Source organism: Adiantum capillus-veneris, chromosome 1, assembly GCF_014529385.1.
Source record: "Adiantum capillus-veneris isolate H3 chromosome 1, ASM1452938v2, whole genome shotgun sequence".
NCBI classification, from domain to species: domain Eukaryota; kingdom Viridiplantae; phylum Streptophyta; class Polypodiopsida; order Polypodiales; family Pteridaceae; genus Adiantum; species Adiantum capillus-veneris.
In genome coordinates, this window is record NC_140931.1 from 177952079 (window position 1) to 177975299 (window position 23221).

Genomic DNA, 23221 nt, shown 5'->3' on the forward strand with positions numbered 1-23221 from the left:
TCTTGCCCATTTCAGAAACCAGAGCTGATTGTAGCCTTGAGAGAAAAAGGTTGGTCTAGTCTCTTCATGAAGCTTTTGAAGTTTGTTTCAGCAAGATTGCGCCAAGTACTTCATGCAATGGACAGTCCTGAAATATGAAATGAAGAAAAAAAAAACAATAACTCAATATATGCACTCCTTTCATCATCTGCAATCTACCACCTACAACAGTAAATACTTGGTGGCCATCACTCTGTCTACTGAGAAGTTTTTCGCTGCCAGGCCCTTCACGAACTCGAGCTTTGCTTGTTGAAAAATTGGCAGCACTAGTGTCAACACACAACAAAATCCTGCTCGTCTTGCACCATCCCTGCTCAAACCTTGTCAAAAATTTCACTCTCTTATAACAATAATTTGTCAACTAGACGCATCACTCTGAAGGCAAGCTGTGTTGTATGTATTACAAGTGCAGAGGCAAACATAAAATAAATGAAGCCTCGCACAAGTATAGAGGGAAAGACACCCCAATGCTAAAGGTTGAGAGTCGTATATTTTACATCATGTCACATTGTAAGAACAGGATCTTACAAAAAGCCTCAGAAAAGGTAGGTATTCAGCTCATTTGGACATGCGGTACATGTGTAGAAATATGTGATGCTCTTTAACTGGAAAGAGACCAGAAAATCTCGACCTCATCATACTCTTGAATTTGTGAGCCTGCCATTAGGAGCCTTTCTCCCAAGTGCCGGAAAATCAGATTCCAAAGAGAACTTATATCCATCTGAATCCAAGTTTTGAACATGAGAATCGTCTACAGAGTTTGACGAAGCATTCAATGGGCTCAACTTCGGATAGCCTGTACTCGGTAGAAGAGGCCTTGAAGAAAGCAGCTCTCTGTCAGGTCTAAACGAAACGGGAACTTTTGTCGGGTCCATCTTTCTGAAGGTAATAGAAATTCTGTTCACAATATTACATACAAAGCTTAGAATTAACCAGACTAGGCACACATCACAGACTTTCTTACAACCCTTCTAGAAAAAACCAAAATTTTAAAAAAAAAGAAGCATGACTTGCTTTGCACAAGTTCAACCTTGCAAGGCATGTTTCTTAAAATGCTCACATCAGCAGTTTATGCTCAAATACTCAAAAAAAAATGACATTACCTCCGTCTGGGAACTGCAGGAACCGCATGCTTTGCCACATCCGCTCCATTGCCATTAAGAATCAGTACTGATCTGCAAGTTCCACCAGCAAAAACAGTATTTGCACACCTTAAAATGTCAAGCACGGGCTAACAGAGCGAACTTCAAGCCACCACATTGAAAGCTAGATGAATACCCAATGGGCAGCGGAAGGGTAAAAGACCCTATAAATTCACCAGGTCCAGCAATCTTCAAATTCGTCCCAAAAGTGATGTTACACTCGCTCAAAAGAGAGAGCGTACAGAACGGTCGCACGAAATCATGGTGATCAATGTGAGGAGGTATGCAATCTCCAACGTCATAGATATTGACAATGCAACTATCAGGGATACAGCTTGGAGGTAGAACTTGCCATTCCACCATCCGTTTGATTATTGTGCAAAATTTAGGTGGTATTTCATCTACCTCTTCTTGCCTTATGATTCCCGGAGGATTTCCATCTTTGTCCTGCAGACAAGTCTTGTTAGAACTATCTGGAATCCAAACAGTCAAACTCATGGGCTATCATTTACGACAAACGTTACCACGGCATAGTTGTAGCAGCATCCAAACTGTATAGTTACTCGACCCTTCCCTCGCATCCATTTTCTGGGCTCCGAATAAGTCCGCCCTGCCAGGAATTGTGACACATCACACATGGATCAGCCAGACAAATTAACTAACTTCTTATGGAAAGAACACTTGGCATTCTACAAAATGTGCTTGGCAATCTACAAAGTAAATGGAATTTTCAGGAGTCATAAAGCCTAAACTCCAGCTAAATGGAGAAAACCAAATTGAATGATTATCAAGAACCTTGGAACCTTTCCTTCAAAAGTCCATACATAATAGGTACATGCCCTGTCTCCACCTATGAAGGTAGTAAAATGCTCTGCACCAATCCAAAAGGCCCTGTTCTAAGGGCCCCAGCTGCCTGGTCTGCTGTTTCAATATGAGCTCCGAAGCAGTCTCTCCCAAAAGAGAATTCACAATCCTGCTGATAGACGTGTCAACAAATGAGGCCTGGTGGTAGTCTTTAAGTTGCCTTCAAGAAAGCCTGTGACCTTGCAAACTAAGAAGCGCTGCAGCAGGTCTCCAGTGGTCACTTTGTGAGAGTGCGCGTGTGCGGAAGCGTGAGAGAGAGAGAGAGAGAGAGAGAGAGAGAGTAGAACACAAACGCAAGATACGCTGGCCTGGCTGATGCAAAAACGCTGGATGATTCTTCTTGGGAGTACCTGATGCTGATGTAGCGCCTTGGATCATCGACAGCCTGAAGCTACTGATACCATGTGAGAGTGCGCGTGTGCGGAAGTGAGAGAGAGAAAAGAAATGAAATGAAATGTTATATTAACGTCTTCAAAAGGCCAAAATGACCTATGAGACCAAAGCGTTACAATGTGGTGAATCTGATACAAAGTCAGAGTAACAAAATGAAATGACAAACTGATAAAATAAAAGGACTATGGGATCCTAAACTGGTAGGTGTGAACTAAGCAACTAGCTGGGATAGCTAAATCACAAGTCACAAGAAATCCAGCATCGGTCGCTGGCGGATCTCATCAATCTCCTCCATGGACAGTAGTCTGACCGGGCGTCGTGCATGTTGAGCCAGAGTGATCCGAATCCTCTGATGTAGCCTCCGTCGATGCTGTGTAGTCCTCCGCAGTCGTGGGCGTCTGGATCTCCCCAGCTCAGTCGCGATCCGCAGCTGGTGTGAGGATGTGCGTATCTGGCCAATGGCACACCGTATCCCATGAGATAGGTGGGTGTCCATGTATCTGGGCCTCGTCACAAAACCGTCGTCCGTAAGCTGGAGAAGATGCTCTGTAGAAAGCCATCTTCGTGCCCAGCTCCCGTGTTGGCTGTACCCATGTCCTCCTGGTGTCTAGCTGAATCAGGTCCTAGCGGATGAGCCTGGTGGTCTCGGACTGTGTAAGAGTCAGAGAGGGTGCATCCACTGAGTACTGGAAGGGGGGCAATCTGTCTATACTGAATCCATCTGCCTGGAACCATGACGTCATCTCCCCATACCAACATGCTGTGTCTCCGTGCCTCACTAACTGTCGACAGGACTCAAGTGCAAGGTGGGCGTATCTATCTCTGGGAAGTTCCCACAAGCGGTGTAGGAAGGAAACAGATCTGGTGAGCGCCTCAACAACTAGTGGGGGGGCAGCTAGCTCTGCTCGGATAATAGCACGTGGTACTGAAGCCTTGGCTCTAATGAGCCGCGAGATCATAGAGACCAGATGCTTCTCCATGTCCTCCCATCCATCAGTACGACCTATTCTCCCGTGATGATCCAATGAAGGTCCCCATATCTCAGCTCCATAGAGCAATACAGAAGCCACCAAAGTGTCAAAGAGCCAGAGCTTCGTCTGAGGCTCTTGAAATTGAACCTGTGAACACATCCTCTCCAGTTTCCCCAATGCCGAATGGGCTCTGGTCAATCTAGTCTTTGCTTCTCTCCTCAAAGAAAATGCTGGTCCACTAAAAACCACTCCAAGGTAAGTGTAAGCATCTGTATATTTCACTGTCTCCTAGCCATATGTGAATGCGGGCACTGACCTCCTGATCCACTGTGGGGTGGTATTAAATACCATGACCTTGAGAGAGAGAGAGAGAGAGAGAGAGAGAGAGAGAGAGAGAGAGAGAGAGACACTAGATTGGCCCCTAAATAGACGCCCCTTTCGGTATTTCTTTATTTTTTTACAGTTAAGAGGAAGTACAAAGAGTGCTTATAGCACTAAACCTGTATCCAGTAGTTCTTAACCTGTATCCCGCAGTTTCTATCCTGTTTGGAGAAATTTGGGCAACATAACGACGTAGAACCCTACCCAAAACAATCTGCAAGTAGGGAATCCTAAGGAGACCGTTGTCCTTGTCCCGATTTCACCTTTAATTGACCAAAACAGAGCATAACCAGCCTCTGTAATTTCTGGTTATTGACTGGTTTTTCTTTGTTTTCAGCTCCATGTAGCCTCTGCACTGTTCCCTGCACCTTGGACTAGTTGCCCCTTGAATCTGGAAGGATTTAGGGCATCGAAACAGCCCCAAACCTGCAAAAATCAGAGTTCCGGGAATCCTAATCTGTATCCAACAATACAACACCTGTTTTGGCTAAATTTTGGCAGCACACCGGCTCCAAAATTGACCCCAAACAATTCCCAACACTGGAACTTGATTCAACTGACAAAAACCCTCTGATTCCAACTCAAAAAGAGCAATTACAGCTCGCTGGAATTTCTGGTTTTTCACTTGTTTTGAGCCCCAACACTTCCCAGAAATGTTGTCTGACAATTGGGCACTATTCCCAATGCATCTGGCATCCATACGGCTGCAAAACAGTAAATTTCAGACCGCTGTATTTTCTGGTTAGGACCTGTTTTTGACCTAATTTCATATGTCAATTGTCCCTGCACTGTTTCCAATGCCTTGGACTATGTGCCCCTTGATTCTGGCATGATTCTGAGCACAAAACAGTCCCAAAACAGCCCAAAATCAGCAATAAAACAGTGCTGATTTTTGTGTGTTTACTTGAGAGGTTATCACCCTCTCGTTTCCCTGCTTTGGAGTAGCAGTTAGCTACTCCTGTTCCTGTTCAAGGAGGCTCTTGCCTCAGCAATAGAGCATCAAACCACAAGACTGTACATGGTCAATCTGATGAGCCCACTAGAGGGGCATAACCATAAAAAATAGGGGAGAGAGAGAGCAATGAGAGGTGTGCAGGTCGTGACATCCTGCACCTCACTATACATAGAGGATAAGCCAGCACTCCATTGAAGCTCTCCCACCTGTGACAGCACTCAAAAACGAGCTCACAGCTGAAAAATCACGTTTTTGCCTTCTCTTTAAGTAGTAAAATGGCCTCAGAGTGCCAAGTGTCACTCATTTGTGCATTTTCTCGCTTTAGACCCTCTGGTCTAAAAATATCTCACCTGCAGACTCTGTTGACTTGGCCACAGAGTAACAAAATGATCCCCATGTCAAACTGCACGTAATGACGCGAAGACATTTTGCCGCCCAAAATAGCAGTCCCTAAAATTAGGAGTTTCTGCCATTACATTCTTCTAGGTCATCTGACCCTCTATGTACACTGCAGCCACACCCAGAACTGAAATGTAGCCTATGTAGCAAAGGATTCCGCTTTGGCTGGCTAATGACCCCACTTTGGCTAACCATAGTCCTTGTCCAACCTTAGTGCTCTTTAGCCCTCAAGCCTGGACTCTCTCTGAACAGTTCCACACTGGCTATGCAATGCAGGGCAGTTAGATTTCCAGAGGGGTGTTTCCAAAAGGTAAAACAAACAAAATTCCCCAAAGAAAGAGAAAATAAACAAAAATGGAATTGCCACTGGCTGGTGACATACCCCCCTCTTGAAATCTCAAACGTCCTCGTTTGCACCTATGTCATACATGCTTACAGTCAGCACTCGGGTGTCCGAACACCGTGTCGACACATGTACGACACATACATGCTCACAGTCAACACCTCATTGACATGTATTGCCTGCGTGTGAACCCTGTCCCAATGACATAGTGGAAGCGTCACACTCAGCCATTGCTTTGAGTCCATAACTTTCCAATGACAAAATGAAAGCGTCACATTTTGCCACTGTCTTTTAGTACACGTTGGATCCAGTAACCTTTCGAGCATACCCAAACCGACAGTTTGAGAACGCAGTTACACATGTACTCTTCAATAGAAATAATTGTTGTACCCTTGACAAACTGACAAGAAATACTCACTTCTATAGCACTAAACAAACTTTTGGACATTCCATAAGAGCAATTGCCAAACTGACAATCTGTACAGCTCTAACATTCATGTAACATGCACTTCATTTGAGCTCACTGTAAGTAACATGTACATCATTTCTTTCAGAAGCCATTGTCACACTGACAATCCATGTAGCTCTGAATCTCAAGGAGTCAAGGTAGGTTGCAAACCAAAGTTTTAAGTTCCCATACTTTTAGTGACTCTGCAAGTTCACTTTTTTCCATCCACTTGACATTCAGAGGTGAATAGCTTTTGAACTTTACCAAACAGCACCTTGCAACCTTGCCTTATCTTTTCTTTCTTTATGTGCCAAAATTTGTTCCGGGACCAAGATCTCGTCAAGTTCCTCGACTTCCGGCTAATCTTCAGCTGGCATATCTTCTGGCACATCACCCACATAGGGTCTGAGAAGACTCATGTGAAACGCATTATGAATCTTCCAACTCTCATGCAAATTCAGCCTTTATGCAATATCACTGATTTGCATACTGAGCATCGAAAACAATCTTTCTCTGCTCTTCATCTTGATCTTTGGAGATTAACCTGTGATCTACCCTTATGCTGTCACTTTTATTGGGCTGAGAATTCTCTTTTTGACCCAATTTTGGCAGCATAACTGTAGTACAAACCTTCACAACGAAAAATCCACATATCCAAGTGATTATCCACGCATTATAGAGCACTTTTGCAAACCTGTCCTGGAAATTCAGCACGCTGAATTCTCTGTTTTTAGCTCCTAAAATGCTCCAAATCACTTGTATTACTGTCCTCTAGCTTCCCCGAAGCTCTTGGGACAAAAAGGCATCAAATAGGATCAAAACCCTAAATCTGCAGAAAAATACAGCAAGCTGTATTTTCTTCTTTCGGGCTTTGTTTTGCGTGCCAATCGCACCAATTCGTAGCCTTTGATCTTCTGCATCAATAGAACTACTTGCCCTTTGATTTACACGAGATTTCTCGCAAGAAATCTTGTTAAATCATCCTGTACCTGTTTTGAATTAGCCTTTAGCTAATTCGGTACCTGTAAGAAATCATTCCAAGTGGAAGGAGTCTGTCCTTGTAACAACAGTGTATTCCACCACTGACTCGCATTTTTTTTTTTTTTCAGAAAAGTGGCAGCTTTCCTGACTTTAAATGCTCCTTCCAACAAATGCTTTGTCAAATTGTTCGAGGAAAGAGAAAACCTTTGTCCTCTCATCAAAGCCATTGAATGTGTCAATGGACTCACTGATCATCTTCTTTGTATGGCTTTAGCTTATCCATTGACTCCAAATTGTCAAAAGAGACAGTTTGCATAATGGGTACACCTGTGGGAGCCATCTGTACTCCCTGGCCAGTAACATGTTGATGTGCAGGTGTCATATTCACTGATGGGATTGAAAAACCAGCCATACTCAAGTTGCCTTGTGACACCCCAAACTGACCTTGTGTGCCCTGAAATCCTGGGTGCAAACCAATGTTTGCATACATGGGGTTGGACACCATGTCTTGCATACCCCTAAACATTGTTCCTGGCATGCCAAAACTGCCTTGAACTTGATGTGCTATTGATGAAGATTGTATGAACTCCATAAATCTTGGATTCTCCATCAATTGCTTGAACATGGTCACAGCAGTAACAACCTGCAAAGCTTTCTCTACTTGGCCTGAACTCTCGCCAATTTCATGTGCAGTTGGAATAGGCTGTCTATCCTCTGAAGAGGAACCCTCTTCCTTGTTGCCATCCATCCTGTATCCAAAGAAAGACTCGTAGCCTTTCTCACCTGTATCCAAAGAAAGACACTCGTAGCCTTTCTCACCTGTAAATCCAAAGAAAGACTCGTAGCCTTTCTCACCTGTATCCAAAGAAAGACTCTCGTAGCCTTTCTCACCTGTAAATCCACTCGATCTACTTTCAAATTCTCTGTGTTTTCAAGGTCATCCTAAACTCTCTCTGTGTCTTGAACCCAAACTGACCAAGGCTCACTTTTTGAGGAAAAAGTGATTTAATCCCGGCGATGGAACCATGTAACCGGCCTATTAACTTCAAAAAGGGCGGTAGACTTTACTTCAAACCTTGATTTAGCTTTCACCCATTATTAGTCGTCTATTCTACATGTGCTATAATGTCACAAGAGAGGGGAATGGGATACAGATGCTAGAATGCATCTGTATGCGAGTCAGACACTAGATTGGCCCCTAAATAGGCGCCCCTTTCGGTATTTCTTTATTCTTTTACAGTTAAGAGGAAGTACAAGAGTGCTTATAGCACTAAACCTGTATCCCGCAGTTCTTAACCTGTATCCCGCAATTTCTATCCTGTTTGGAGAAATTTGGGCAGCATAATGACGCAGAACCCTGCCCAAAACAATCTGCAAGTAGGGAATCCTAAGGAGACCACTGTCCTTGTCCCGATTCCACCTTTAATTGACCAAAACAGAGCACAACCAGCCTCTGTAATTTCTGGTTATTGACTAGTTTTTCTCTGTTTTCAGCTCCTTGTAGCCCCTGCACTGTTCACTGCACCTTGGACTAGTTGCCCCTTGAATCTAGAAGGATTTAGGGCATCGAAACAGCCCCAAACCTGCAAAAATCAGAGTTCCAGGAATCCTAATCTGTATCCAACAATACAACACCTGTTTTGGCTAAATTTTGGCAGCACAACGGCTCCAAAATTGACCCCAAACAATTCCCAACACTGGAACTTGATTCAACTGACAAAAACCCTCTGATTCCAACTCAAAAAGAGCAATTACAGCTCGCTGGAATTTCTGGTTTTTCACTTGTTTTGAGCCCCAACACTTCCCAGAAATGTTGTCTGACAATTGGGCACTGTTCCCAATGCATCTGGCATCCATACGGCTGCAAAACAGTAAATTTCAGACCGCTGTATTTTCTGGTTAGGACCTGTTTTTGACCTAATTTCAGATGTCAACTGTCCCTGCACTGTTTCCAATGCCTTGGACTACGTGCCCCTTGATTCTGGCATGATTCCGAGCACAAAACAGTCCCAAAACAGCCCAAAATCAGCAATAAAACAGTGCTGATTTTTGTGTGTTTACTTGAGAGGTTATCACCCTCTCGTTTCCCTGCTTTGGAGTAGCAGTTAGCTACTCCTGTTCCTGTTCAGGGAGGCTCTTGTCTCAGCAATAGAGCATCAAACCACAAGACTGTACATGGTCAATCTGATGAGCCCACTAGAGGGGCCTAACCATAAAAAATAGGGGAGAGAGAGAGAGCAGTGAGAGATGTGCAGGTCATGACATCCTGCACCTCACTATACATAGAGGGTAAGCGAGCACTCTATTGAAGCTCTCCCACCTGTGACAGCACTCAAAACGAGCTCACAGCTGAAAAATCACGTTTTTGCCTTCTCTTTAAGTAGTAAACAGGTCTCAGAGTGCCAAGTGTCACTCATTTGTGCATTTTTCCGCTTTAGACCCTCGGGTCTAAAAATATCTCACCTGCAGCCTCTGTTGACTTGGCCACAGAGTAACAAAATGATCCCCATGTCAAACTGCACGTAATGACACGAAGACATTTTGCCGTCCAAAATAGCAGTCCCTAAAATTTAGGAGTTTCTGCCATTACATTCTTCTAGGTCATTTGACCCTCTTTGTACACTGCAGCCACACCCAGAAGCAAACGAAATTCCCCAAAAGAAAGAGAAAATAAACAAAAATGGAATTGCCACTGGCTGGTGACAGTTTGTGACAGTTCAGGTCGGCTTAGAAAGTGTTCTGGCACCTTGTGAGCCTGTGCGTAGGCCGTGCATGTCCAGGCACTTAGAGTAGTTGCATATCCTTTGGTTGCACACAGCATGATCATCAGAATTACAGTCAGTAGCCATCATGAGTATTTTATAGTGCACAGAACCCATTTCCCTTATTTTAGCCATTTTTCACTTATTATTAATAAGTGACTTTGTTGGGAAACTGGGTAGGGCAATTCTGGTAAGTCAATATATAAGAAAAGCTAGCACTAGAACTTTCTAGCAGAAGAGGCAGCAGAAGTCCAACTTACAGGCACCTTCTCAACAAGACCGGTAGAATCCCTAGCGTTTTCAGCCATCAAGTCAAGCCTAGCGTTTTCAGCAATTGCAGATCAGCCCCAGCGTTTTGCAGATTGCAGATCAGCCTGGCATTAGCAGTTTCCAGCTGATCATCCCAACGTTTTTGCAAGTTGCAGATATCTCTAGCGTTTTGCAGATTCCTGACGACAAGTACCTCCATTGCATCAGCGTTTTCAGTTTTCAGCAGTTACACATCGCCGGTCATGTCCCAAACCTTGCAGATCTCACCTTCCCGCAGCAGATCCTCGCCACACAGTCAGATCAGCCACTGTTTGCAGATTCAGTGTCACGAGGACGTGGCAATTGCTAACTTGAGTTGTTGGTTTTTTCTGATAAATTTTGTTTAATTTTTGGAACCCTCTTTTTTAAGTTGCAAATGGCTGGACATTGTATGGCCAGTGTGAAACGGCCGACAGCCGAGAGTTTCACCCACAGTCGGGAAGGGCAGGTCACCACAAGTTGGTCGGGCCAATCGGCACTAAAATCCAAGCAATAAAAGGGTGTCTAGGCTCAGTTCAAAGTCATTTAAGCCCCTCGCTACACTTATAAGTTGGTGGGTACTAGGGAATTAACTCAAAAGCGGTAAATTGGACACATGGCGGCTCCAGATGCAATTGCCAGAAGCATCGGCAAGAGGGGGCGCCCATTTCAAGAGAGGGGGCTGATTTCACCCCATAAGTGACTGCTACAGTGTGTGTGAGTAGTGGGTGTGCAGGTGCTCACAGCTTTAATGGAAAGCTTGCCTTCTCCCTTGCTCTATGTAGCGCAACGATTTGCTCTCGCACCTCTCTCTCCCCCTTTGCACATAAGGTAATGCCCCTCTAGTTGGGCTTCTCAGTTGACCATGTACAGTTCTGGGGGTTTTATGCGTGTTTGCCAAGGCAAGAGCCCTATGTACAGGAACCGGATTAGCTAATTGCTAATCTCCTTCAGGTACGCACAATTCCATCGCGAAGGAATGCGAAAACGGAGAGTTTTCGCGCATGAAAACTCGTCCGATTTCGCTGGGGAACTGTCCCATTGCGTGCAGGAGCATCTGAAACACGCATAGGCGTGCTCGCTCCGCTCGAAACACTCCAAAAAGAGATTACAGTCTGCTGTGTTTTTCTGCAGGTTTAGGGTTTCGCACCTAAACTGTAGGGAATCGCCAAGGGAGCCTCGGAAAAGCCTTGGAATGCGTGTACAAGGCAGTAGGCACCTAGCAGTGGCAAAACAAAAAATTACAGCATGCTGAAATTGACCTGCAGCTCACTTGAAAGCTTCCATATCGCAAGGGAAAGTGTGTACTTTTGACCTACAGGGATTTTTGCGCCGTTATACGAGCGAAATTGGGTCAAAAACCTGCAATTACAGCCATGGACAGGTTTGGACAGCTTGTTGAGGGTTAGGTGAAAGCGTTCGGATCGTTTATTTGCCAGGGGAGCCTCAAGAAAGCATTGGGTTCTTATACATGACAATCTAGAGAGATTTCCCGCTAGGAATCTCGCCTAATTCAAAGGGCAAGTGACCCTACAGGTGCGAGAGCTCGGGGGCTATCCATGGAAGTAATTGGCACGCAAATTCGGAGCGCAAAACAGAGAATTCAGCGAGCTGCAATTTTTCTCGCCAAGTTTTGCAAAGTGCGTGGAAAGTCAATGCTTACTTGGGATTTTGTCCATGGAGACTTCTACTGTGGTTATGATGTCGAAATCGGGTTAGAGTAGAGGAATTTCAGCCCGATAAAAGTGGGACAGCTTGTAGAAGTTTACAAGTTTTTCTCAAGTATAACAAGAATAAAGAAATACCGAAAGGGACGCCAGTCTTTGGGGCCAACAGGGTGTCGTTGTCTACTTGGTAGCGCTCTAGCTGCTTAAAGTGTTGAATTCCAATCATAGGCTTATTCGTGAAGTTCCTTTGTGTCGTAAGGTTAAAGTAAAGTTATCGGGTGAAAGACAAAGCTGAAGTCCACCGCCCTACGGGCGAGTTTCATTGAGCCCTCTATTCGCAAATTTCAGCATCTGTGTTTTTAGGGCATCATCGTCACGTCGTCGTTATCGCCGTCCTCACCGACACAGAGTCAGAATTCAGAAGATACAAGATTTGCAGATTTCAACCCCTAGCGTTTTCAGATTTCAGCCCGTCTCGTCTCCGTCATCATTGTTGTCGGCATCGTCGACAGGGTTGTCCACGTTCGACGTACGGGACGTTCTATACCGTACCGTACGACTCGTACGTTCCGTACATGAGTCATCCGGGTTTTTTTTTTTTTTTTTTTTTTTGCGGGGCGATTTTTGGTGTGGGAATGTTTTGCATCTCGACTGCATTTGAACAAGAGCCCAATGGCTGCATTGGCTCAAACCACCATGACCTATGTGCGACGAGGCTTGGGTAGCGGATCTACTATGGCCGCCACCACTTTGGAGATCATGATTCTTCTTTCTTCGGACATTGCCGTTTCCAATGTCCATGGACAGATCTTTCATGTTCTAACTTGTAAGACTTAAGTTACAAGTATTTAGTACTAAGCAATGTTAGAAAAAAGCCGGGGTCTAGTGTATTTTAACCGGTTGAAATTATAAAATCCCGGCTAGATTTTGAGCTTGCCTCTAAGAAAACCGGCAAATTTACACAAGTTTTAGTGTAATTACCGGCAAAAGCTTCAAATTTTGACCTGAAAACTCAAGTTTTCCCTTATTTTGATCGGTTAGGAAAAATGTTTGTTTCTAGCCCCGGTACTAAGTACTAAGGTCGATGTCATGACTCATATGATCTATCATGTGTAACGCATGAATTTTTTTTGCATCGTACGTTACGTCACCGTACGTCTAATTTTTTTTAGTTCGATTAGTACCGCACGTCTTCGTACGTGTACCCGTCGTACGTGACCGTACGTGTCAACTATGATCGTCGGCAAGTTCATTGCATCTAGACCACTGTACCAGATTTGTGCAATCAATAGAATAGACCTCTTTCGCCATAGAGAGTGGGGCCCTTGGAGGAGGGTTTGACAACGTTCTGGTGTCGTATTCTCTTCTCTCTCTACATCTCAGTCTCATTACCTTCATTCACACTATCATTCACTTGTTTGTGATCATTTGCACTCTCTCACTAAACGAACGGAAGGCTCTCCCTTCTGTAAGTAAAAGGAACCCTTGAGCACAGTTCGGAGCACTCATCTTGAGCAAAGTTCAACATTCACTTCCGCTGCACCTTACATAGATTGTATCAATAAGTGTCATGCCTAACGTGAAGAAACTTTACTAAATCCAGTCTACTAAGCCATAATAATGTTAAAAATTATACTAAAAGACGACCCCCAGTGAGCAATACATCAAAAGCGGCATCCTTATTCCGCTAGCAGCCCGACAGCAACCCAATATAAAATGGAACAGAAGCCATCCAAAGTATGCAAACAACAGAACGATATTTATAATATGCACACAACCCAAGTCCACAAACCAAAGATCAAGTATCCGACGCCTTTTGGGGCGAGGAGCATCAATAATTCCTACAATATTCCATCGTTTTTCCTGCAAATGTCAAGGGTATACCATACCAACCCTCTACCCCACGTTTTTTTTTAGAAAAAACCAATCTCAGGCAGCGTGGTATCAAGACCGAATTCCAACTGATGCCTAAACTCTATTAACCACAATAATCCATAGTTATGTTATCAAATATTAAGGGTATATCATACAGATCCACCTTTTTTACCAACTAACTTCAGACAACGCAGTATTAAGAGTCAAGACAGAAGTTTAACCATGCCACAAATCACTTTGTAACCAGTTACCCGTTTCAACAAGCCAATGGCCACCAGAACACAGCATATTTCAGAGCTAGGCTTAGTATTTTTGCAAGAGTTTTTTGGGAACCGATACCAGGCGCACTCAACCCTTACTACATCCCCTTAAGTATTTCGTTTGGGGTACTATACCATATATGAAAATATGAAAAAAGTTTGCGTAATATAGGAAAAAAACCAAAATCATTTGAACAACAAATCAAGCTTTACAGGCAGGTCTACTGCTACCATCAATCTAAACCTCCCATCCCCCATCAATATTTCTGTTATTGATCGGTACTACATACCAAGGTGTACTAAATAACAACCCTTAGAAAACTAGAACGTGCAGAATAATGGAAAAAATGCAGTAAAAGTACCTAATCTATTTCGGTGGAGTACCAACCTGTGAAGCCCTCTTATGTTCAACCATCTCCATAGCCACTCGGCAAGCAAATGTTCAAGCCCTCAAAAAAACTCTCTTTCACATACACACACGATACGCAAAAGCCAAGGTTGAGGCATAAAGGAACCCTCACCTAGTTTAAATACCCATCCGGTAAATGCTCGGAGTAGCCCCAATCTCGGCGAATCTCCTTCCGTTTGTTCATCATTGTTATCATCACAAGGTATATGCTATCCAGCGGCAACCGCCATGGTTAATCCAGTGTTGGGGGTGGGGATGGGGGGTTGTTTTGGTGTTTTTTTTGAAAGAAATCACACAGTCAGTGTGCAGGCATAAAGAATGACTACGGCTATTGGTTAAGGGGTAGAGAGCGAGGCATAGAGTGAGAGAGTGGGGAGTGAAGCCAAAGTAAAAGCAGCATCCTCGTCATAATGATCCCAAGTAAGTGTCCTATTGCGAGAGTAAAAGAGTCACGCTCCAAATGGGGGGAGTTCCTGCATGGATAAACCCCAAAGGTAGGTGCCTATTGAAGGAGTGCATCCCACTTAGGGTAGCAAAAACAAAAAGTGTGTCTGATGCCAAGGGAAGGCCTTGGAATATCCTAATAAGCTAAAACACGGGTAGGTTTTTCGTTAAAAAACCTTTAATTAATCCAAATCTGTACTTAAGTGTGTGTATGTGTGTGAGTGAGTGAGTGTGTGTGTGTGTGTGTGTGTGTGTGTGTGTAAGAGATTGTTTGAAAGCAAATCCGAACTAGTGAAGAGGTATAGAGCTATAGATGTATCGGTACTCGAGTGTGTGCGTGTGTGTGTGTGTGTGTGTGTGTGTTTAAACATGGCGGATGTTTCATTTGTCAACATGTTTGTGTGCGTGAGTGTGTGTGTGTGTGTGTGTGTGTGTGTGTGTGAGAGATTGTTTGAAAGCAAATCCGAACTAGTGAAGAGGTATAGAGCTATAGATGTATCGGTACTTGAGTGTGTGTGTGTGTGTGTGTGTGTGCGTGTGCGTGTGCGTGTGCGTGTGCGTGTGTGTGTGTGTGTGTGTTTTTTTCAACATGGCGGATGTTTCATTTGTCAACATGTTCCAACTCTATCTGAGCGTGTAGTGGGCTGTTTTGGACAAGTGGCCACTTGCTTGGCTGCAAGTATCTGTGTGGGGGGTCGCCCTTGGCTGAAAATGGCAGTTTTGGACAAGTGGTCAATTGCACTACTCCAAGTATCTGTGTGTGGGGTCACCCTTGGCTGAAAATGGCAGCTTTTGGAGTCGCCTAGTGCATGAGACCACCTACCATGCATGCGTTGCCACCTGCAATGCATGACTTGTCCAAGTGTCCATCTGCTCGCATGTGCCATGCATGAGTTGCCACCTACCTGCATGCCTTGTCCCAGCATCCACTTGCCTTGTGCCATGCATATGCTATCCAAGTCTCCAAATGCCTTGCATGTACCATGCATGTGATGTGTCACCAGGAAGTGTACTGTATCTTTTTATTTATTTTATTTTTGTTTGTTTCCCCCAAAACCCTTGAAAAGGTGCAAGTGGACATTGCATGGCCACTGTGAAACGGTTGCAGCCAAACGGATTTCTCACATCGGGAATCTAGATCGGTCAATCGGGGACTAGTCGAGCCAATTAACACTGAATTCTGATGAGCAAGGAAGCTTTTGTGCACCTAAATGGAATTTGGGACACTCTGCAAGTCACTGACAATTTTATAAGTTGGGAGGGTTAGGAAACTGAACCATAAGGAGCATAGTAAACACATGGTTGAAGGAGAGCCACCTGCTTGACAACTCAACACTGAAGTTAGAGGGTCCGCTTGGGGGAGCCCAAAAGAGGGGAGGGGCTGTTTTTACTCTTTTGTGAGTGGATTTTCATGTTTGTTAATGGAAAGCTTGCCTTCTTCCCTTGTCTCCTATAGCGCGATGATTCTGCTCTCGTGCATCTCTCTCCCCCATACACATATGGTAATGCCCCACTAGTTGGGCTCCTCAAATGACAACGTACAGTCTTGTGGGTTTTATGCATGTTTGCCAAGGCAAGAGCCTTCTGAACAGGAACCCTATTAGCTAATTGCTAATCCCCCACAAGTACCCACAGTTCCATTGCAGCAAATTGCCAAAACGGAGAGTTTTCTTGCGTGAAAACTTGTTCAGATCAAAGGGGAAGTGTCCCATTGTGTCCGGAAGCTCCTGAGACACTCACAGACGTATTTGCTCCGCCCAAAACAAAGCATTACATTCTTTTTTTTTTTGGCATTACAACTTGCTGCATTTATTTGCAGGTTTAGGGTTTCACACCTAAACTACAAGATAACACCACGGAAGCCTCAGGGAAGCCTTGGGGTGGTTATACAGAAGATTGGGCACCTATCAGTGACCAAAACAGAAAATTACAGCACGCTAAAATCCACTTACAGCTCACTAGAAAGCTTCTAAAATGCAAGGGAATGAGTCCTAGGCTTTGTACTTTTGACCCAGAGAGATTTTGGCGCTGTTCTGCTGCCGAAATTGGGTCAAAAACCTGCAATTCCAGGCCTTGACAGGTTCGGACAGCTTGGTGAGAGTTTGGTGTCAGTGTTCCAGCCGTTCCTTTGCAATTGAATAAAGAAATACCGAAAGGGGCGCAGTCTTTGGGGCCTACACGGTGTCGGTCTTTGTGTGCGCAATGACATTCTAGTCATTGGGCGCACCTGTGCTCTCTCTTCTTCTCAATCCTCTGTTAAAGTTAAACAAGTAATTGAATTAGTACCGCCCTCTACTGTGTACTGGCCGGTTATATGGTTCTATCGACAGGATAGTCACTTTTTCTTCAAAAAGTGCAGCACATGGCACAGAGAAAGTTCCTTCAACTCTTTAGAAAGAGAACAGGTTTTTAGAGCTCAACTGCTTAGCTGCATGGAAATTTTTCAACAGTTGGTCAAGAATCCAAGGATGCAAGAGTTCTTACACACTCCTACAAAGGGTTTACAAGCTCCAACACAGGGCATGGTTGAACCGTTGTAGGAAAAGGAGATTTCCAATGCACAGGGGTCTCGTGATGCTCGAGGGAAAGCCCATGTGATTGAGCAAACATCGGTGTCCATTGATCCAAACCAATTTTCTTCACACCTCGACAGGAACCGTCTGTGAATGGTCAAGGGAGTAATGAACAAGTTATGAGTTAAACCCTTCCATGACCTACTTCATATCCTAGTTATTTTGGAGGTAGTTCAGTGTTTCAAGCTGTGGCCCTTCCATAGGTTTGCAAGGTTATATGCCAGGAAACGTGTTTGTCGCCACTCACAATGCAACCAGGTCTGGTTACCCCTATGTATGGGAACATGGGCGTCCAACCTGGTTTCTAGGGTGCCTATGGTCAATTTCGAATGCCTATTTGGTATGGCTGGTTTTTCACAACCATATGCCCAAAATGCATATATGACAGGTAAAACACGTGATGCGAGTGCTGGAATGGTCAATTTTGGGTTTTACGGGCATCTGTTTATGACAATTTAACTCCTTTCAGTCAACTTAAAGATTACAAGGCAGGCAGGCAAGCAGTGAAGTTTGAAACTTTTAGGGGAACTAAGGATCAATTGAAGGCTTTGACCTTCATACAGCAGTTTGATGCAGCTTACGCTAGAGTCTTCAAAAATACGCAAGGCTACCACTTTCTTGAAAGAAAATGCGCTTCAATGGTGGACTGCACTGTTGAATCGAGGTCAAGCACCTACAACATGGGTCCAATTCAAACAACTTTTTGCACCTGCATGGCTTACAAACACTTTTGAAGTGGATGTGATGACAGCATGAGTTAGATGCAGCAAATTGTGTGAATCTTGAAGAGTACAATTTGTAGTTCTAGGTCGCACTGTTGCCAATAAGCTCCTACAGGTTCGTGCCATTGTCAGAACAAATTGAGAAGTATTGCACAGACTAGTGTCATGAATATGGTGCACTTGATTGAGAATGCGAGAGTGACCAATAATCTGTCGAAAGAAAATTCGATAAGGCAACAAGATACAATCCCAGGGCAAACGATTTTCAGCCAAGGGCAATGTTGCAACAAAGCCTTCTATGCTTCCCACAAAGAAACCCTCCATTGATATAACTGACACGTCCAAGAAGCAATTTAAACCTTCTTCTAAGCAAGGACAAGGACACAAGTGTTATTTTTCTGGCAAATCTTTTGAAGAAAGGAAAGCTCTAAGAGAGGCCAACAATGCTTCATTTGTGAAGAGGAGGGACATTTTGCAAATGAATGCCCACAAAAGAAGTCGCATGATAAGGATGACAAGTCAGACCATAAAAAAAAGAAGCCAAAGCCCAGTGCAAGACTTTGAACTACCCGACACATCTTCAAGAGGAATTGGATGATAAGAGCTTGATAGTTACGAAAAGAGACCAACTACAATGAGTTCTGAGGGTTCAAGAAAATGCCCTCGCACAAGACACTTGGTTGAGAGACATTGAATGGCAAACCGGCTCCAAACATCTTCACTCTATACAGGTTGCACACATATCTATATGGACTTGCACGCACTTGCAATGCCTGGATTAGGATAATAGCAACTTTTCTTTGGAAAAACACTACATGTGTGGAGTCGGAATGGATTTTATAATTTGGTCGCAAAAACTCCTTCGCTGATTTATGCATTTGCTACAAAAACTACTTTTGAGGTTCTAGAGGATTGGCACACAAAATGATAGTATTATGAACAGGTTAATGCGTCTAAAACTCATTAGAGTATGTCACTCCAAAGCAACTTATACCACGTTGTTGGGTAATGACATCAAGAGGTTCACATTCAGGATCTCATAGGTTGTTTAGCGGAGATTCATCTTGTATGTGCATGTGCATGTGGGTGTGGCATGCGTGCATGTGTGCTCATGCACATGCATGTGCCATGTGTGCACGTACATGGCTATGTGTGTGTGGGTGTACACATGCGTGTTATAGGGTTGGCACTCCTCTCTACTACAAGTCCCCACCCCACCCCCAAAAAAAGAATATGTAGTATCATGAGCCATTTATTTTATGTCAAGAGCTGCCCTACCATGAGGTAGGGGCACTATATTCACCCAAAATGCTGGCTTGGCCATTTTCCGTTTGCTACATTTTGACAACATCATAATTCAATACACCTAGATGAATCCACAATAAGCCCAAATTCACCCTTAAAGGAAAGTGCAAGGTATAGACCCATGGTAGTCACCCACAAGACAACATAACCATCAGCTCCATCATGCATAGTATAGACTAAATACCAGGACATCCCCACTAACGTCGTCAATGCCCTATAGTGGGTGTAGAACTAGGTACTAACATATGCTCCCAAACACAAAACACACCACATGCAACACACATGAGCATACATCAACACAAAGTTCAACGTAATGAGTTTCTGTCCTAACTCCGGAGATAAGGGTAGACTCAACCATAACGAAGCCTAGCACTAAAAGAAGCATTAATTCAACTTGGCTAAATAATCGAAACGCATGTTCTTGTGAACATGATAAAAAGTGGACTTGCCCATTGCACTTAAACGAGACTGAAGCTTTTTCTTGCAAGTGTGCTGCATAGATCTAATGCTTATGGAACTAAAGACAAACCGTATCCAACACATTCATTTTTTTATCAAAAGAAATTGTATTGCTGATGCCTATAGAGCAGTCATGAGGAGAGACAATCCTTACTTCGAAGTTTCTGGTTCCGCCCAAGCTCCTGAAGTTCATACACATAATCTACCAACTCCTTCTGTTCTTCTATATTCAACACATTGGTGTGGAGCTCCAGACCTTCCAGAATGTTGACATTCTGCCCGTTTACTCGATCCAAGAAACAAAAGTCCTTCTTGCGACCAACCTCAAGAATGCGCTGCTGGTCAAGGCTGATATTAGCAGATTCAGAAGACACTTGGTCAGGTCTTCTCAGCAAACCAGCCTGCCTTGGCATGCTTCTTGTTCTGTAGGCAGGGGCATCACGAATAGAGCGTAGAGCAGACTTTATAATATTACTAGCTGTACTGCCGTTTGCATCAGCTGTCACAACACCGATTCTCTGGTTCTTACGCCCCTGCCTAGCCATAACCTCAACTTTTCTGTCTCTCTCCTCCACAGCTTCATCATTTAAGGATTTGCCCCCTCCATGATGTAATTGACTAGCATCATTAAGCGACCATTCAGCAGCAGAAATACCTGCAATGCATGCAACGTACTGTACCAAAGTCAATATACTCGTATGCAACATGCATCAAAAACCCATAAACTGCTCTCAAAAAGCGGTGATAGCTTCATTGTAGACATGGCATAGCAAACCATACACAAATCAATATACTCGTCTGCAACATGCATCAACTGCTCTCAGAAAACAGCAATAACTTCATTGTAGATATGACTCAAAAGTTTATGTCACTGACTCTAGTAAAACCAAGCCATTCTTTTTTACTTGGTGAAGGCCCAGCCCGTCACATTGAAAACCCCAACCATCTAAGCATCATACGAATTCCAAACACTAAACAAGCTATGTCCTTCACAATTAAAGAACCCAAGGGCACCAAGCACCATACAAACTCCAACATTAAACAAGCCGTCTCCTTCACAATATTCTAAACACTAAAGGAGCTATTTCCCATCCGTCACACTCATAACGGGAGTGTAAAAGTAACTCTATCAAGCCCGATCCAATCGCTCAATGAGAACTTCTCTAATATTCTTGCAAGTCAGACCTTTGACTGTGGTGCCTAGCACTAGAAATAGGGTTTGAGACTAGGGCACAGTGAGCAACCATGTTAGCAGCTACCCTAGCTTCTATGGCCGGCCACCCTAACATATTGTCAGTTTGGCCACTTTTGGCACAACATGGTAATCTTGGCGCATTCTATACCAACCTGATGATGTGGCAGGCAGTACGGACAGGCTGGACTGTACAGATGCACTGCTGATGTGGCAGCTTTGCATACACCCAGGCTATACGGATGTGCTGTGGCACCTGCACGGGCATCCAGGTTGTTAGCGGTGTGGCAGCACTGCAGATGCTTTTACATGAGTCCCTATGTGGGACCAAATTGGTTGCTTTTCATTAAGAAGTTGTGTTTAATGGTTGTTTTTATGGGTTGCTATTAGCAACTAGAGCGGAATTAGCAGCAGACGACACTAGCCAAGCTACTTCCTTTATTGGCTCTTTCACAACTTCCATTCAAGGATACATAGACCTGTCTATTTCAATACCATGAAGCTTGCAAATTGCCATGCTCTTCTCGGCATGCCATGGCAAGATAAGGTGGATGCCAATATTGCCATTCAATCCCTGCAGTACCGTGGCAAGCCAGTCATCCTCGAAGTTTGACTATCTACAGATTCCTTAACCAATACCTAAGTTCTTTTTTTATGTATTTTGTCAATTGTTGTTCACAAGTTGAGAAGGATTTACACTTGTTTGACTTTAGTTGTTGAGAATCTGAGTGAGCTTGTTTGAACTTGTATCGACTTGTTGGAGCAGGAGACCCGCTTTGTGCAGTTTAGACTTCTGTTATACAGTTTAAGGGTCCATTCTAGACGGTTTTTCTAACTAGCAAATCAGTATGTTGGAAAAACAGATAATTTCACCTGAAAACCTCTGCTTGAGGAAAGGCAATGCTTTAGCATCACAAGCAGGTGAAATTGGAATCAGATGATGCATACAAATTCTGAGAAACCAGAATGACTTGCCTGAGGCGATAGAAATGAGTCGATGCTTAATGCTAGCAGAGCACGATTCACAAAGATCCGTGAACAGAAAGCTTGAGGCCCTGTCTAGCACAAGTACTGCAGCCCTTCTGAGATCGTCTTCAACATCCTCTTCTTTGTTTTGAAGGCCCTCAGGAACCGTCTGCTGGTTTTGAGGGCCCTCATAAACCGCTTGCTTGCTGCGGGTCTCCTGTGCGTCATACTGTTTGCTACTCTCCTTACTGACCGCGACCACATTCTGTTGGAGCTTGCTCTCGGGTCTGCTTTCTGGATCGGTCCCATTCCTCGTCTCGTCCTCGTTCAGCGCATGCGCCTTCCAAACCCTCGGCCTTCCCTCCCATTCTAGCGTCGCCATCTCTGCTTCATTGTTGTTGGCATACACCCTGCGCCCGTAATGATTGTTTCCTCTGGCACGAAACTCCGCCATCACCGGGGAGAGAGAGAGAGAGAGAGAGAGAGAGAGAGAGAGAAGTAACAAGTCAACAGCAATTCAGCATCCAAGGGCGTTTTGGAGAGGTCGCACGATGGAGTTTTGGAGTTTTAAACTAGGGAAAATTACCAAAATACCCCTCTAATTTGTGGAAATTCCCAAAATACCCCTCAAATTTCAAAAATTCCCAAAATACCTTTGTATCTACTTTAGTTGGATTCAGGATTTTCTAATCTTTATTCTTTTTTGACAATGGAGATCTGTTGGTTAGTGCTTAGCATGTAATTTGTCACAAATTACCTCCCAAAAAAAGACAATTATGTCTAAAAACAATGAAATAATGCATCTCCAGAGCCTACATAACCAGCTCAAATTCTAGTCTTAGTATCTTGTATTGATAGACAATCTTCTTATGAAAAGCTACAAATTTTTCGTCTTTGGATAAATTTACTCTCACAACCAGGGATATTTTGGGAATTTTGGAAAATTTGAAGGGCATTTTGGGAATTTTTGACAAAACAAGAGGGGTACATTGGGAATTTTTTTAATTTGAAGGATATTTTGGGAATTTCCACAAATTAGAGGGGTATTTGGGTAATTTTCCCTTTAAACTATTTCACTTTTCAATGTGAATTTTGATTTGTTTGTCCTCCACCGATGCAAATTAAACCCTAGAAATCCAGCACCGGCATGCCAGGGGAGCTAAGGGCGCTCGTGCAAATGTCACACGCAAGGAAAGTAAGGCTGAGCGTACAAGAATGACATTTATCTTTTTTTTTTCCAATTTGAGGTTCCACATTGTAAGCAACTTCTCCCAGCTGTTGGGTTGGCTATACCAGGTATGTCAAGCGGTGTAGGTGCAACCCATGCGAGTTCGAACCTTGTGTAGTTAATCCCTACATTTTACTAATATCAATAATAACTAG

The 23221-nt window shown here is 43.8% G+C and overlaps 1 protein-coding gene across 1 annotated transcript; it reads right to left on the bottom strand.

Annotated features, from left to right (window-relative positions):
- Nucleotides 1–415: 415 nt before the first annotated feature.
- Nucleotides 416–22368, bottom strand: LOC147466069 (uncharacterized). The gene is made up of 6 exons (XM_086523646.1): nucleotides 21848–22368; nucleotides 19835–20335; nucleotides 1706–1791; nucleotides 1318–1628; nucleotides 1143–1214; nucleotides 416–936 (listed from the first exon to the last, which is right to left on the bottom strand). The coding sequence occupies exons 1-6, from the start codon at nucleotides 22290–22292 to the stop codon at nucleotides 675–677; spliced, it is 1677 nt and encodes a 558-aa protein (XP_086379772.1). The 5' UTR covers nucleotides 22293–22368; the 3' UTR covers nucleotides 416–674.
- Nucleotides 22369–23221: the final 853 nt, after the last annotated feature.